General features: G+C 42.1%; 1 protein-coding gene across 1 annotated transcript; it reads right to left on the bottom strand.

The window, feature by feature from the left end:
* Positions 1-621: 621 nt before the first annotated feature.
* Positions 622-15,576, bottom strand: LOC134467643 (transmembrane protein 26-like). Its single transcript, XM_063221481.1, has 6 exons — positions 15,142-15,576; positions 14,959-15,055; positions 10,882-10,974; positions 9,136-9,344; positions 6,190-6,269; positions 622-4,178 (listed from the first exon to the last, which is right to left on the bottom strand). Exons 1-6 carry the CDS (start codon positions 15,327-15,329, stop codon positions 3,916-3,918), a joined length of 930 nt encoding a protein of 309 aa, XP_063077551.1. The 5' UTR covers positions 15,330-15,576; the 3' UTR covers positions 622-3,915.
* Between the last annotated feature and the right edge of the window lie 89 nt (positions 15,577-15,665).

Below are 15,665 nucleotides of genomic sequence, written 5' to 3'. Positions count from 1 at the left end.
TCATCTCCCAAACAAACCCAGAATGTAACACACAAGTAGTGGCATGCTTTTTAAGTACAGCTCTCTGTTTGGTCTAGCGAGGCCCTACTCCTCTCTCTGATAAGGGGTGTCTGGCACAGTGATAAACATGAAGGGGTGGGGGCGAGGGGATTTTGACAGCTTGCACCAAGACATACAGTACACACTGCCATGGCTGAACTGGTGACTGAGTCACCCATAGTACTTGTAGTAGGCCCTGGGGTTAGCCCTGTCATACAAATGTATAGGCTAACTATAAGCTCATCCTACATAGAGATGAATAAACACCAGCGAAACCTTTTCCTAGACTTTTTCAGACCTTTTTTCAGCAATGAAAAAGGCGTGTTTTTGTCCCAATTCCAGACCGCAGACGTACCTCGTAGTAGCACAGTAGCAAGTGGTAGAGGACACTTTTAAACACTCCCTATAGAAGTTTCTGGTGCTTGATTAAGTCTGAATTGTTTTTTCAAGGGACTTGTTCATGCTGTTGACTGACATTAAAGAGTCATAAACCGCTATGCCAAAGAAATTGAGCATTGTAAAAAGTTTATTGATTTCATTACAATGTGAAATGCAAAACAAGGCCCAATCTAGCGCTGAGTACATGCAGTAATTCTTCTGAATATACTTTCTACCATGCTTGATATTAATAATTGGGACTTTTTGCCTTCAACTGACAGCATCCATAGCTATTGTGAGTTTACCATGGCATAAGGTGGAAATACAAGAGATTCGAAACTAGGTTGCATACTCTTTGGTTCATTCAAGATGGCAGATGAATATGGACATGTGACATCCCTGGTCCTTTATGAACATTCAGTATGATGTTTGTAAGTGTTAAAGCCAAAAGACAGCTTGAAGTTGATCGTTGTGTTAAATGTCCATGGCAAAAAAGAGAAAGGATGAAGTTTGTGATATGGCAACTCAAATGTTCATGATGAACTCGAATGTTACATGCTGCATAGACATTAAGCTGTCAACATAAAAAGGAGAGTGAGAAAAGTCTAATTAAATATTTTAAAATGAAACGTCTAAAGGTGCACTGTGTAATATTGTTTAGTATTCATGCTGCCCATTCAAATTGTTTTTTTCCCACGAATACTTACCAACACCATGCAATTCATTATGACTGGGAAAACTGCACTTATGACTGCACTTTTAGCAGCAAAACTTACTGTAATTTGACCATACTAGTAAATATTAGTTCTTTATTTAGTAAATATTCGTGAAAGGATCAAATTTGGCTATAGGCAGCACAGTTTCAATGAGCAGCATAGTTGCAATATCTACTCTGGCCAATATCCTAAACAGTGTACCTTCAAAAATAAAAAATCAATTACTGTTCCACTAGATTCTGATTGCCAATGAGATGTGCCTGCTTCCCCAACTGCATTATATGGCCATCAGTATGCTCTCACCCTCAAACACAAGCAAGACACTCTGTGGTGTTTATCTTGACACACCAGAAAACAAAAAAAAAGTGTTCAACCTAATCTGGTCTGACGTTCCACCAAGAGCTCAAGTGGATCGATGCCAAGCTCTTTTAACCAGGAAACACAAGACTCATCATGTTAAAGGCTGCAGGCGGTTTGTACTTTTCACAACAGCTGTGTGGCTGCACTGAGCATAGTTTATAAAAATGAACACATTCACACACATACACTCACACTCACACTCACACACACACACACACACAGACACACACAAGCAAAAGGAACGCTGCTTTCACATTTCAAAATGGAACACCCGCTTTCACATTTCACAGCATTCCTGCCGAAATGGTTAGAAAAATGTTTTTATTTTTTCATGTGACAAGCATGGAAAAGCAGTCTTTGCTGTGATTTGGCAAAGCAAAGCAGTATTATTATTCACATACAAAAAGAAAAAATACTACATTTATAAAGTACTTATAGCACCATTAGTGATTACAGTATAATTGCCATACTACTATTACAGTATATGTGGTGTCGCCAACTTCTTTGCCTTTACAACTTCTGTCATGACAAGTGCAAATAAATCTGAGGCATTCAGATACATACAAAAATTAAATTCCGTACTCCTGTGAAACTGCTTATCAAATTTCACATTTCTAATAGAAGTTGTGGATTTTATACAATAACAGTAGAATAAAGCATATCTACAATGCACTAGTAGAATATTTAACATTAAATCCAGCATATTTGCATCCTGGAGGCTGTCAACAGCCTTAGGTAGGGCGCATTTGTGGTTCAAAGACACTTTAATCCGATGCCATCTTCCCCTAATTAACCCTATTGCCCTTAACTGACCCAGGTCATCTACAAATATTTACAACTCTAAAGCTCAGTGAAACCAAGTGTTTATTCCTGCGAAGTCTCCAAAAATGCACGCGACAGACCTTATCACACAGTTTGCGTTCCTGGACGCGTGCTAACCGACTACGCTGCCGCAGACTTCCTGCATGTGTCACAGCCAATGGAAGTGCAGATCTGTGTGGGGGTGTGTGTGCGTGTGAAAGATCAGGTGAAAGATAGTCTGGCTATCACGACTACTAAGCTCTGTGAGCATTGGTCTGAATAATGGCAGAACTAGTGTGTTTTAGCCTGAAGCCTGCCCCATTGAGCCATCGGAAATGTTTCATGACTCTGAAACACAATGTAATTTGAATTGCATGAGATGACCAGGCACACTTAGTCACAGAATTCTGTGCAGCGTCACAGAAATAAGGAGCGGGTCCAGATTTAGTGGAAGTGTATGTGTGCGTGTGAGGGGGAGATGCAAAATAGAAAGAGACTCTGACCAGGTTGATTATAAGTCCTGCGTGTGTCATGTTGAATCTGTGTGTTTGTATGACTCTTATGTCCTGTATGCTATTCATGTCCTAGTTTGTAAGTCATTTTGGATAAAGGCATCTGTCAAATATAATGTAAAGTAATGTAATATGGGCGAGTATGTATGTGAGAGACACTTGGTCAGCTTGAAGTCCTGGATGCATCATGATGGATGTGTGTGATAGTATGATGGTTATGTCTGGGAAGCTGTTGATATCCTCTTTTCTTAGTCGTTATGGACATCTTGTGATTTTTTAGTACACCTCAGCTGGCAGGCGTGTTGATGATGAGCCATAGGTTGCTTTATTAGAAAAAAATGTAGAACTCCGGTACACTGACCATTTTGCACCTTCTAAGCCAAAAAGATTGTGAGTAACGTTAAAGCGAAATGGTCAATGTGGAACTTATATAGGCCTATTTTTTTCTGTCAGGGGTTTCCAACCTTTCCCAACTGGGCCCAATTGAAATTTTCAAAGATGTTCGGGGCCAACCTCTGACCCAACAAATAGTACAACTCAAATAGTCCACAGAAACACACACACAAAGACACACACACACACACACACACACAAAGACACACACACACACACAAAGACACACAAAGACGCACGCACGCACACACACACACACACACACACACACACACACACACACACACACACACTCACACACACACACACACACATACACACACACACACACACACACACACACACACACACACACACACACACACACACACACACACACACACACACACTATTTTGAAATGATTTCAAGGCACATTTGGAATACCTTCAAGGGCCACAGTTCGTCTGCTACATGTGATGTAATGCATGTGCATATACAGTAGGTGCTGTATGCAAGAGACTACCCACGTTCACACGCAGGGCTCCAAATTAACCCTTTCCATCCCCAGCCAACATGGCTAGCAGATATTAATCTCACTAGCCAAACACACATTCACTAATGGATCAAAGTGACCAGATAAGTTGGTCTTTTCTACCAGCCAAACTGAAATTTTACAGGCATTTGGTCACTTGGCTGGTGTTAATTTAGAGCCCTGCTTTAAATTAAATTGAATAATTTAGAGCCCTGACTTGAAGTCCTGGACGAGCACCATCAGGCGGTAGATGTTGAGCACCACCACCAGGAAGTTCTTGATGGCGAAGAAGATGAGCATCTGGTGCACGATGCGGAAGTGGAACATGACCACCAGGCGCACCAGCAGGAAGGGCCCGTCCTGGATGAAGAGTGTCTCCACGATCTGCCAGATGTCCGCCTGGTGCTTTGACAGGAAAGAGGAGCCCCCACCCTGGCCCTCCAGGTCGTCCGCGTCCGACGACATCACTGAGTGGTACACACAACAAATTACATTAGGCCAGTTTAACATCAGAGCGTGGCGTGGCGGCAGCGAGAAGACGGATGTGTTCCGGTGTGTTCTACTCTGCCTTTCACACTGACCGTGTCTGCGTGCGCGGCCAGACCTGTTCAACACCCCCCCCTTGCCATTCGTTTCGACACAGTTAGCCACCACTGTCAAAATTCCGCTCAAGATCCCATATGTTAACATTTCAACCGGGCTGAGGCAAACATTTTCGGGCTGAAGATGACCTGCATCCCGGTGGTATCTGAGTTTGGCGACCACGCCCCCGTGCCCTATTTGGCTAACTCAGCACGTATGTCCTCAGTACAATCGCAATGCTTTCTTTTCCCCAGACGTCTATTCAGATTTAAGTGAAAGTGCCATGTATACACGTCGCAAAATAACTTTAAATCCGATCTATTTTAATTTGATTGATTACTTCGGATTTAAAAATATCATGTAACCATAGCCATAGTGTTGACATGACATGACAACAAACACCTACCATCTTGTCCCATGAAAAGATTAAGATTTTTTATTGTGAATGTAATTCCTTAAAGGGACACTGTGCAGGAAATGGTCAAAAAAGGTACTGCAACTATGCTGCTCATTGAAAATGTGTTGTCTATTGCCAGATTTGATCTTTTCATGAAAGTTTACTAAGTAATAAATCAATATTTTGTAGTATGGCCCATATACAGTCATTTTTGCAGCTAAAAATGGCTATTTCTGGAAATTCAAAATGGCGGACCATGGAGAAGATCCCCCTTTTCATGTATGAAAAATGTATTTTTTCCCAGTCATAATGAATACTTAGATTTTGATGGTGGTGATAAGTATTCATGAAAAAGGTAACATTATTGAATGGGTAGCATGAATTCTGGAAATAAACAACTAAAAATCTCACACAGTGTCCCTTTAAGTTGCTTCACAAAGAAATGTGTACTTTTATGGGTTCTCATTAACCAGTGTTCTACCCCATCCTCCTCCATGACTGGGTACTGTCCCACCGCACTGCTCCCTTGGGGAGCCATTGGGGGCTGCCCACCTTGTTCGGGTGAGGCATAAATGCAATTTCCTTGTGTGCTGTGGAGTGCTGTGTCATAATGACAGTGGGAGTTTGAGTTTCCCAGATGGACTTTCACTTTTACTTCACATTACATTACATTACACTGAAGGCAATGCACATCATTTAAGAAAGCATTGTGGAGCAATAGGCCTATCAGTTCTGACCATTTCGGTTGCCAATATATGCTGGCGGCACACTCTATGCATCAAACAATCATAGCAGCTGGTGCGTTCAACAATGGGTTTTAATCAGCGTCTCCGGCAAAAATAGAACTCGATTGTACTGTAATCAACGACCGACGTCCGTTGTATTGAAAACAATGGAATGAAATGTTGTCAGAGCACTGCTCTGCACTTTGTTGGAACTGATGTGTAGTGCCCCCTAGCTGTCCTGTTTATCCAAAACAATTCATATTTATTTAGGCGCAGCTCATTGGTTACAATCCCTGCAGCAATGTGAGGTTAGGTGCCTTACGTCACATTACACTTAACTGACACTTCCAAAAAAAAAAAAAAAAAGACTTACATTTATTTCGTTTTTCAGGATATTAATATTTCAGTCCCTGGAGCAATGTGAAGTTAGGTGCATTGCTCAAGGGCACTTCAGCCATGGAAGAGCATACAGGAGAGGCCATATTCAGTACTAACACTGTTCTTACTTCCTGTTACAGCCATATGTGTTCACTGTTCCTTGATCTGTAACCAATATCTGGCATTCTTATGACTGGCATCTTTCTGCGCAATCAAAAATGAATGACCAAATACTCCCAAATAAATTTCTGTTTGTGCAGACTGGGCACCATACTGTGGACTCCTACACAAAAGCAAGCATTGGTTTTCTATGCTGAAAATTATGAAGCCTAAAACTTCAGCTAAGGTTGCTGACATGGAGAGAGACAGCTCGAAAACCTCAATTTGACTACTGACCTGATAGATGGAGGGGGAACTGCAGCATAGTCCAGGTCCACACAGCCAAGATGATGTAAACCAGAGCGAAGTTATTATTCCTAGAGAGAGAGAGAGAGAGAGAGAGAGAGAGAGAGAGAGAGAGAGAGAGAGAGAGAGAGAGAGAGAGAGAGAGAGAGAGAGAGAGAGAGAGAGAAAGAAACAGAGAGGGAGGGAGGGCAAGAGAAAAATAAAGTAAGGAATACATACCTATTAAAATGTCCAGCTATGGAAACAATGACCACATAACCATCAGAGTGCAGTGGGGGAGAGGTCTTCCAGGTCTTCATATATACTGTGTGTTGTGTTGACAAAGAATACTTATAATGCATTATATACATAATTATTACTTTTTTTAATCACCACAGAATAATTGTTAAACAAATCCTTAATATAATTGTATTTGGTGATCCTAACAGCTATTGTAGCTGTTTCAAGCTGTTTCAAGATTGAAGCATAACGTTTGTTCAAACACAACCAAGACTATGGCCATTACCATACAATCCAAACAACGCGCTTTGTGAAATCTAATACTGCATCCTCTGAAGTACAGTACATGTGGATAACACATGTTACACGCACATAACAGAAACCACAAAAGGCGGACTGACTGGGCTCCTCTGGATTTTGCATTAGTGGTCATTCTGAGAGCGCACCCCCCTGGATATTATCAGAATATGAGCTCTTTGGTATTGTGGTCGGTCCGAGACAGGAAAAGCAGTCCAGAATTTAAAAAAAACTGTCCTGGCTCATATTGCTTACTTTAGCAAAAAAAAGCACACTGGTCATATTTTAACAAAAATAGTCTGACGTGCTGAGATCTTTAATGTATTTATTTCCACACTGGTTGTTAATGGCTTCTAGACATCTGCATTGTATGCATTTTGAGGGCTCTTGTAAGGGTATGGGAATGAATGCTGTACTGTACTTGGCATGAGAAGGACCTGATTCTCTCTTCATTTGTGAAAGAGATAATAAGTAGAGACGTAGAGTACATTTAAGAGGCCTCTTAAATGGAGTGCTCAGGTACTGCCACAGCAATAAAGAGAATTAATTGAATGAGAAGGTGTGTCCAAATGTTTGACCTAAAGTGCATATATCTGAAAAGATATGCATCTAAAATGTCCAAATTTCATTTACTTACGTGCTTACTTTTTGAGGCCTCAGGGATGACCTTGCTCTCTCTCTCTCTCTCTCTCTCTCTCTCTCTCTCTCTCTCTCTCTCTCTCTCTCTCTCTCTCTCTCTCTCTCTCTCTCTCTCTCTCTCTCTCTTTCTCACTCTCTAGCTCTCTCATTATAAAGGTTTTATAGGCAACCTACTCTGTCTTGACCGACAATATTATCTTATTCTATATTTTTTGTAAAACCTCCACAACATAAATAGTCAGTAGCCCGTAAAAGCTTCTCCGTTGCTCGCATGGTACTTTGGAAGAGGCTGTCTTTAGCCACAGTGGTCAAAGACATCTCCCCAAGACATCTCCACACCATCCTGACCCACATGATGCGGTTTCCTGCCTGCTGACCTCTTCCCTTTTGTATTACAGCATTTCCCTTTTCATGCACACGCACGCACAGACAGACAGACACACGCACAGACTCCACACATATCTTACATCACTAAACACCAGATAACATGTACACAGGGTTGTTTCAAGGTATTTGGGGGCCCTAGCAAAGAGGGACCTAGTCCCCCCCCCCCCCCCTTCAAATTATTGGCGAGAGCCCCTGTCAAGAGAGATTTCGATAGCAGTATCATTGCACTTTTCGGTCATTCAATTTAGAGCGTGCTCCCACGTTCACAGAGTTGTCATTGCCATCAGGTGAATACAGTACAGTAGAATGACCAATCATTACCAGGGTGGCCCCTTTCAGCTTGCACCTAGGCAACTGGCAAGTTTGCTCAGTTTGTCGTGACAGGCCTGCATGTTTAGTATGGAACACACAGCAGGTGGTGAAACCGTTGCAGACTCACATTGCCACACTGCTTTGATAATCTTCAGTGTAGCTAACTACCACATATAACTACCAGGGGCACAGTTAAAGATGTTGGACCGTAAATATTGTTTATAATAGACTACTACTATTACATGTAATACGCTTCAATAACTATTCCTAACACTGAATGTAGTAACCTGTTCCTAATGTGCATTTTAAATGATATTGTTTTAGCAGTTTGAAAAAGCATCAAAACTCTAAGGGGGCTTGTGATGATGGGATACTACCGATTATTTAAGTAATGAGGAAGTCAGTCACAGTCAGACAGAAGTACAGGTTTTGGGTCTTGACAGTCTAGTCCCTGACTAAAAGTGTTTGATAGCTGTCTCCCAAAAGTCCAGGGAATCCCTTGTGAACTTCAAGATGTCTGTGGCAGTAACAGGGTACTTGCATGATTCATATACAGTATGCACAACATGATCAGAGGTGTCAATCCCGGGTTCAGAAAGTTAAAAACCCTGCCACAAATTTGATCCAATCACCTAAATATTGAGCACTCAAGACAGGTACACCTAGCCTGGTTCACTGGGCTGAGAATTTATTGCTTCGGCACGGCCTCCTCAACAACAAATTCCTTCAAAAACCTTCCTGTTAATCTTTAAAGACTCAATATAGTCTCTAATCTGTCTTGTGACTCCTCAATGTGAGTTACCGTTGATTTTGAAGCAATAAATTCTCAGCCTATTTTCTGGTTGGAGACGGAGCGTGCTCTATGGCCGTGTACCAGACGGTAGTGTGTGTAGCTCTGCTCCGCCAGGGTGCGCCGAAGCTACACACACAACGTCTGGTGTGAACCAGGCTAAGGTAGACCAGCTACTTATTGTCACCTGTGTTGGAAGGAAACAGTGGCAGGGTTCTAACTTTCTGGACCTCGGAATGGACACCTCTGAACGATTCAATATATAAGTTCTCTGACTAATGTGTGTGACTCACTTGATGTCTGACAGCGTCTCGCTGGTGAACTCCAGGATGTCTGCGGCGGTGCCCACAAAGACCAGCAGCAGCTGGGAGAGCTGGTCCCGGGTGAAGCCGCCCCCGATGGGCATCAGCCACTTCCCCACGATCAGCAGGATCAGCAGGATCTGGTGCAGCGCCAGGATCCAGTCGTTGGAGCACACCTGGGCCGCAAACTGCAACGTACTCTGGAGGTGTCATGTGCACACACACACACACACACACACACACACACACACACACACACACACACACACACACACACACACACACACACACACACACAGAGATATAGACAATACAAATACAAATATGGTCGGAAGAATTGATACAGGGTCCAGTCATTGAAGCACACCTGGGCCATGAACTGCAATGTACTCTGGCGCCATGCACATACAAACGCACACACAGACACACAGACACACAGACACACACACACACACACACACACACACACACACACACACACACACACACACACACACACACACACACACACACACACACAGACAAAAAGACAGGCATTGGGGAGAAATACAAAACAAATTGAATTGAAATACAGGGTTCAGACATTGGAACATTGGAACATGCAGACTGCATTGTATGCTGGGACAGTGGCAGTGACAAACACACACACACACACACACACACACACACACACACACACACACACACACACACACACACACACACACACACACACACACACACACACACAGTAACAAAACTTAAGAATACGTAACTGTGCCCAGACCAAAATAATCCCCAAACCTAACGTGTCCATAAAGAAATGTTTTGCACTTATAGTTTTATCATATTGTGCAACAAAACAAAGAAAAAAATTACATAATGTTGGGCCCCTCAGCTACCCCTACTGCTGACGGTAATCATTAAAGAAACCACTGTAGGTGCTAGACCCTTAGTGTCATCCTTAAATTAGTAATCAATATGAATATAAATAATTGATATCCTTCTAATGTTTCAGAAGGCTTGAAAAAGCTTTAGGACCATCAATTTCTTGGAGTAGATATACACAAACTGAGAGGGCACTTGGTCAGTGGGCTGATTGTGAAGAAGAGGATGTGCGACACTTTCCCCAAACTTCCCCTCTGAGGACATGTCTGATAGCATCACTGAAGGCTATCGGAGCAGCATGGCATCACTTGAGACGATTTCACTGGAAGGGTTATTTGAAGAGATTAAATGCATGCCCTGGAACTATCAGAAGTTGCCTTTAGAACAACCAAAGACATTCTTGAAATTACACCGCATACCATCTGAAATAACTACACCAAATAAAAAATTACCAAACTCAAATCACTTGAGATTTTTCTTGACATAAATGGAAAAATTGTAATCACCAGTACACCCCCAGAGAGGGGAAAGGCAGGTCAGTGGTCCATGTTTCTTGAAAAAAAAAAAAAAAAACATCTTTTGAAGGCCAAATGAAACAGCCTTTTGAGAAAACGACTGACCACCACAGTCCACCAGTGACGCCTTTGGCCAACTGGCTCTCACAAACAGGCCACTGTGCTGAGGACTTCGTAATTGTTTTTATTGAGGGGCGGGTGCTTGGGCCTTTTCATTTTAATGGCTAACCAAGACTGGAAAAGTCATTTTGACATAAGAGCCAGAGGAAAAATAAATATGTGTGTGGTGAGAGGACTCACAATAGGCTCCTCAGTGAGACTGTGTGGGACTGGGGTGAGAAGTGCGTGGTTTTACCTGGAGTGGGTCCACTGCAGTCTCATTGGCCGGTTGGACCAAGGTCAAGTTTAACGCTTTGTTGAAGCTCTCTGCAGAATCCAGGCTGGTGCACTACAATCACGGATTAAAAATATGTTTCATATTTGTTTTTACAGTGTGGGCGCAATGAGAGGATTGTCTCTTTTACAAGTGAGCCCTGGGCAAGACAGGCAATCCTACACACTTAAAAAGTTAATAACTGAGTAATTAAGGAAGCTTAAAAGCTACAACATCCACATAATATTCAATGTATAATCCACAAGCATGCACGGCATAAAAATGTATGACTTTACATCTTCTATAGAGTTAAAGCGGGTGGGTTGCACCAACGTGGTTTAAATTTTAATCTACATTTAATCCAAGTTTAATTTTTAGTTGTGTTGCACCAAATTTAAACCCAGTTTAAACTTAGTTTCCATTAATCTCTGCTTAAATCTAATCCATGGCTAAACTCAGATTTAATTCCCCACTTAAACCTAGATTAATTCTGAGTCTGTTGCACCAGTGATTTTAATCCAAGGATAAACCTGGATTGCCTGTTTAATATAAACCACCCCTGGAGGAGGTTTAAATTTATCATTTGGACAAGATGGCTGCTGTAATTCGTCTGCAAGAGCTACAAGAGAGAGTTCCACGGAGAAATATTCGAGACAGGTTAAACCCTGTTGAATTCTACAGCAATAGTGAGTTTCTGCAGCGGTACAGATTCACCAAAGAGACTGTGCTCTACCTGAATGGACAACTTGGACCAGCCATCAAGCACAGAAGTGAGAGGAATGCTGCTGTGGCACCATTTCTGCAGATCCTTGTGGCTTTACGCTTTTATGCCACAGGCTGTTTCCAGATGGTGGACGGGGATCTATTTGGTGTCCACAAGTCAACAGTCTGCAGAATTGTGAGCAGGGTGTCAAAGGCCATTGCAAATCTGAGAGGTCAATTTATTAGTTTTGGGGTAAATAGACAGGCAACAGCTGGATTTTACAGAAAAGCAGGATTTCCTGGAGTGATTGGGGCTATTGACTGTACGGACAATGTAATATCCAACCCTGGAGGAGAAACTGCAGAACTTTTATGGAACCGGAAGGGGAGATTTACCATCAATGTCCAAGTCGTGTGTGATGACCAGGCCCAGATCACGAACATTGTAGCTAGATGGCCTGGATCCACATGACAGTCGGATTTTCGACAACAGCCATATCTGTGCAGTGCTGGTAGGGGGGGAAATAGGTAGCTATCTAGTGGGTGACAGTGACTATGCCTGTCACCCCTACCTGATGATAGCAGTTTTGAATCCCCAAACGCAGGCTGAAAGGAACTACAACAGAGCTCATAAGAACAAGAGTCGTTGTTGAGAGACTGTTTGGAGTATGGAAGCGGAGATTTCCCTGTTTAAAACTGGGACTCCGCACCAAACTTGACACCACCCTAACAATCATAGTTGCTGTGGCTGTTTTGTACAACTTGGGCAAAAGAATAGGGGACGAGCTACCAGGGAACGACGACCTTATTGAGGATGAAGATGAAGATGAGGATGACCTACCAGCAGGCCCACAAAATGCTGGAAATGCCCATGGATATGCTGTGAGGAGAACACTGATTGAAAACTACTTCACAGACTAATTAAGGTCAGTACTATATGTTTCTGTATATGATAATGTAGCCTATATATTATGTTTGTTTGCCAGAAAAGCATAAATAATTGAAATGTTTTAATTTGTCATCCCTAGGCCTACAGGAAGGAACCGTGGCTGATGCATCAAGGACACTGGAGAATGGAAATTGCCAGTGACAGCCCGGATTTGCACCACACTTGCACCCCTTTGACAACACTCATTCACTGATAGCCTACATTATTTGGTTAATTCACATTGCTGATATCATATGTTGTAAATAAAGTCTTTGTTTAAAACGTACAAATCGGTGTGGTCTCCCTCAGTGTTGCTTCCACTTACGAGACAGTGGTTGTGACAATATAATAGGCCTACTTTAAAAAAACAGCAATTTAATTTATTAATTAGTCATTACATCATATCATATCATATCATTTAAAAGTTCCTCTAGAGGGTTGTCAAGTGCTCGATTGCGCTCCAGCCTTTCCTTCTGCATTTCCAACACTTGTTTCTTCAGCTGAAGAACTTCATTGAAAAGTTTTGCATTTTCAATGTCCAATAGGCATCTTTCCCTCTCCAGCTCAACGAGCTCTTGTGTGGTGGTCTGGACTTTTGGTCTTTTGGGTGGCGGTAGGCCCAGAGATGTGGATGTTGGCCCAGCATCCACAATAGGCTCCAGGTCCAAGACAACAATGGAGTTATCTGCCGAAACACATACCTTAATGAGCCAGGCCCATAACAAATAATTCCATTCACCAAACAAAACAGCAGAAATAAGTGTAGCCTAAGGATGGTTCTAATAAACGGTGTGTCAATGCCCTTGTGTTTTAGCCTGTTGTGTCCGGCGCCTGTTTCTTTAAATTCATGGCCGGAACAGAAATATTCTAGTAAACTCTCTCTGGCCGGAACTGTAGGACGTCACTCACGCCGGTAAACAAACTTCGTTTCTAGACTATGCCAGATGACGGTGGAGTCAGTAGGTAGTGCTACCACCACTACCATAGCTGTTCATTTCTAATGATGCTGTGTAAATAAATACCCATAAACAAAACAGCATTGCCATTGGATTCTGTGGAATGTGTGTTCTGTATGCCATTTTCAGTAAGTAGTCCTTTCCTTAGTAACGAAGAGACCAACCCACTTCGTTCACTTAACTGAAGCCTAGCTGCAGCTTTCTTAACGAAATGGGTATTAAATAAATGTTTTGCCATGCTGTTACAACGGTTAGAAATTCATGACATGAATAATGCATTGCCATTTCGTTTAAAATCAGTGCTAAGTAGTTAATATGAAGAATAAGAAGGTTATTGGTGCCGGACATGGCTTGATGTTTCGTAGGCTAGCCTACAATGTTGACTGGACTATCGTCTACTACGAAGCATAAATGATCAATTAGTTTTTCATTTTTTGGGCATTAGCTGTGGTGCTAGCACCTGACGTATGGTACTGAAAAACGTCATTAATGGACACATACATGATATTGGTGGAGTGTTGACGTTAGCAAAGCAGCACAGTTAACAATATTTACCGAGGTCTTTCCTATCCAGAGCTCCGTCATCGTCATATGGGTTGGAGAGGGGGGAGATCTGCTGCGGGATTAATGATGACACTTTTTCCGTCAGCGGGTCAATATTATCTCTGTATTCCCCCCCGCCAGTCATGAACATTTGCCTCCTCTCTTCTGCCTTATCGGTTTTAGCTTTCGCCTTAAGGTTTTTCCAGCAGCCTTTCAGCTGACCCTTGTCCCTGGCCTCCTTTATCCCAGTTGCCCCATTAAACTTCTCGGCCAATGCTGCCCACGCCTGTTCCTTTTTCTCAGAAGTCACACTGTCTGTTTTTTTGTCCTCTATAATTTTTCCAAATTCTTCCATTAATACTAGTAATAAGTTTTTCTCAAATGATGAAAAGTTTGATGCCCGCTGACGTGCCATGTTGGTTTCGCTCTTTCTGTCAGTGCCAGTTGATACAATGTAACGGCCGGTACGCGTGCAGTGTTTACAAATATATCAAACAAGCCATTGCAGAGCACTGAACGACTGTTGTTAGGCATGTACTTCATCGGTTTTTATTTTATTTTGTAGACAACAATAGTTTTAGCCTATGATTTGTCTATTTGGGCATTCATTTCACCATACGTCAATGGTGGATTGATGAACATATTTAAACTTACTTTAATCCTTGATTAAACCAGTTTAGGTAATCCAGGTTTAAATTTAAGATGTGCAACACATCTCGGATTAATTTAAACCCTGTTTAAGCATGGATTTACTTAATTCAGTTTAGGCCTAAACTAAGTTTAAGTTAAGACATGTTGGTGCAACCCACCCTTAAAGCGGGTTTTTTTTGCTGTTGATTTTTGTTGTTTTTATTTTCTCATGTGTGGATTTCCTTTCCCATGTTCTAATCCAGATGACAGATGACAGATAGGCCTTTTTAATTAACCTACCGACGCTTCATCTGATTTGGTGTTTTGGTGATGTAACTCTAAAATCCAAATAGTTGGGATGATGCTGATAAGAAACAGCAAAATAGCTGGAGAAAACCTGCGGCAGAAACGACATTAATTGGTGAATTTAGCCCATCATTCAAAGTCATCATCAGGAAACGTTATGGCATGCAGCCGACTTACCATTTGTAGTCACTGCCTTTTCTTCTTTTTAAAGTCATAATCATTTCAGCAACAAGTGGGAGATATAAAATAGTGAGAAGCCAATAGTTGTTGTTCTCTTTCACATAAGTCACTCTCCAAACTCCGATTAGAGATACCAAAATAAAAAGTGACCTTGTGATCACCGCACACAAAAACTTGATAATCATTTTGTCAATATTTTACCGCGTTCTCGCCTTAGAATTCAGTGTCAGACAGTTGTCTGACAACATGAGTTCCCTAGTCAAACTGCGACAAGTCTACCCATGAACAAAATAGAAACCGGCTTCGCCACTCGAGAACCGCCTTCGATTGCTGCTCATGACAGGGGTGGGGGCATGGGGTTTGCATGGCGTCTTCTCACTCTTGCGCAAGATATTATCTTCGGTGTAGCCTAACCATAGACAATTGTTATGAATGAACACTTGTAGCAGTCATCATGAGCAACAAAGTTATCATTTTCGAATGATCGATGACGTTCTAAATTCAGCAGGGGGCACTCTTTA

The sequence above is a fragment of the Engraulis encrasicolus genome, chromosome 17, assembly GCF_034702125.1.
Source record: "Engraulis encrasicolus isolate BLACKSEA-1 chromosome 17, IST_EnEncr_1.0, whole genome shotgun sequence".
Lineage (NCBI taxonomy): Eukaryota > Metazoa > Chordata > Actinopteri > Clupeiformes > Engraulidae > Engraulis > Engraulis encrasicolus.
Note: the sequence above shows the minus strand (reverse complement) of the source record. Positions and strands in the feature narration are given on the sequence as shown.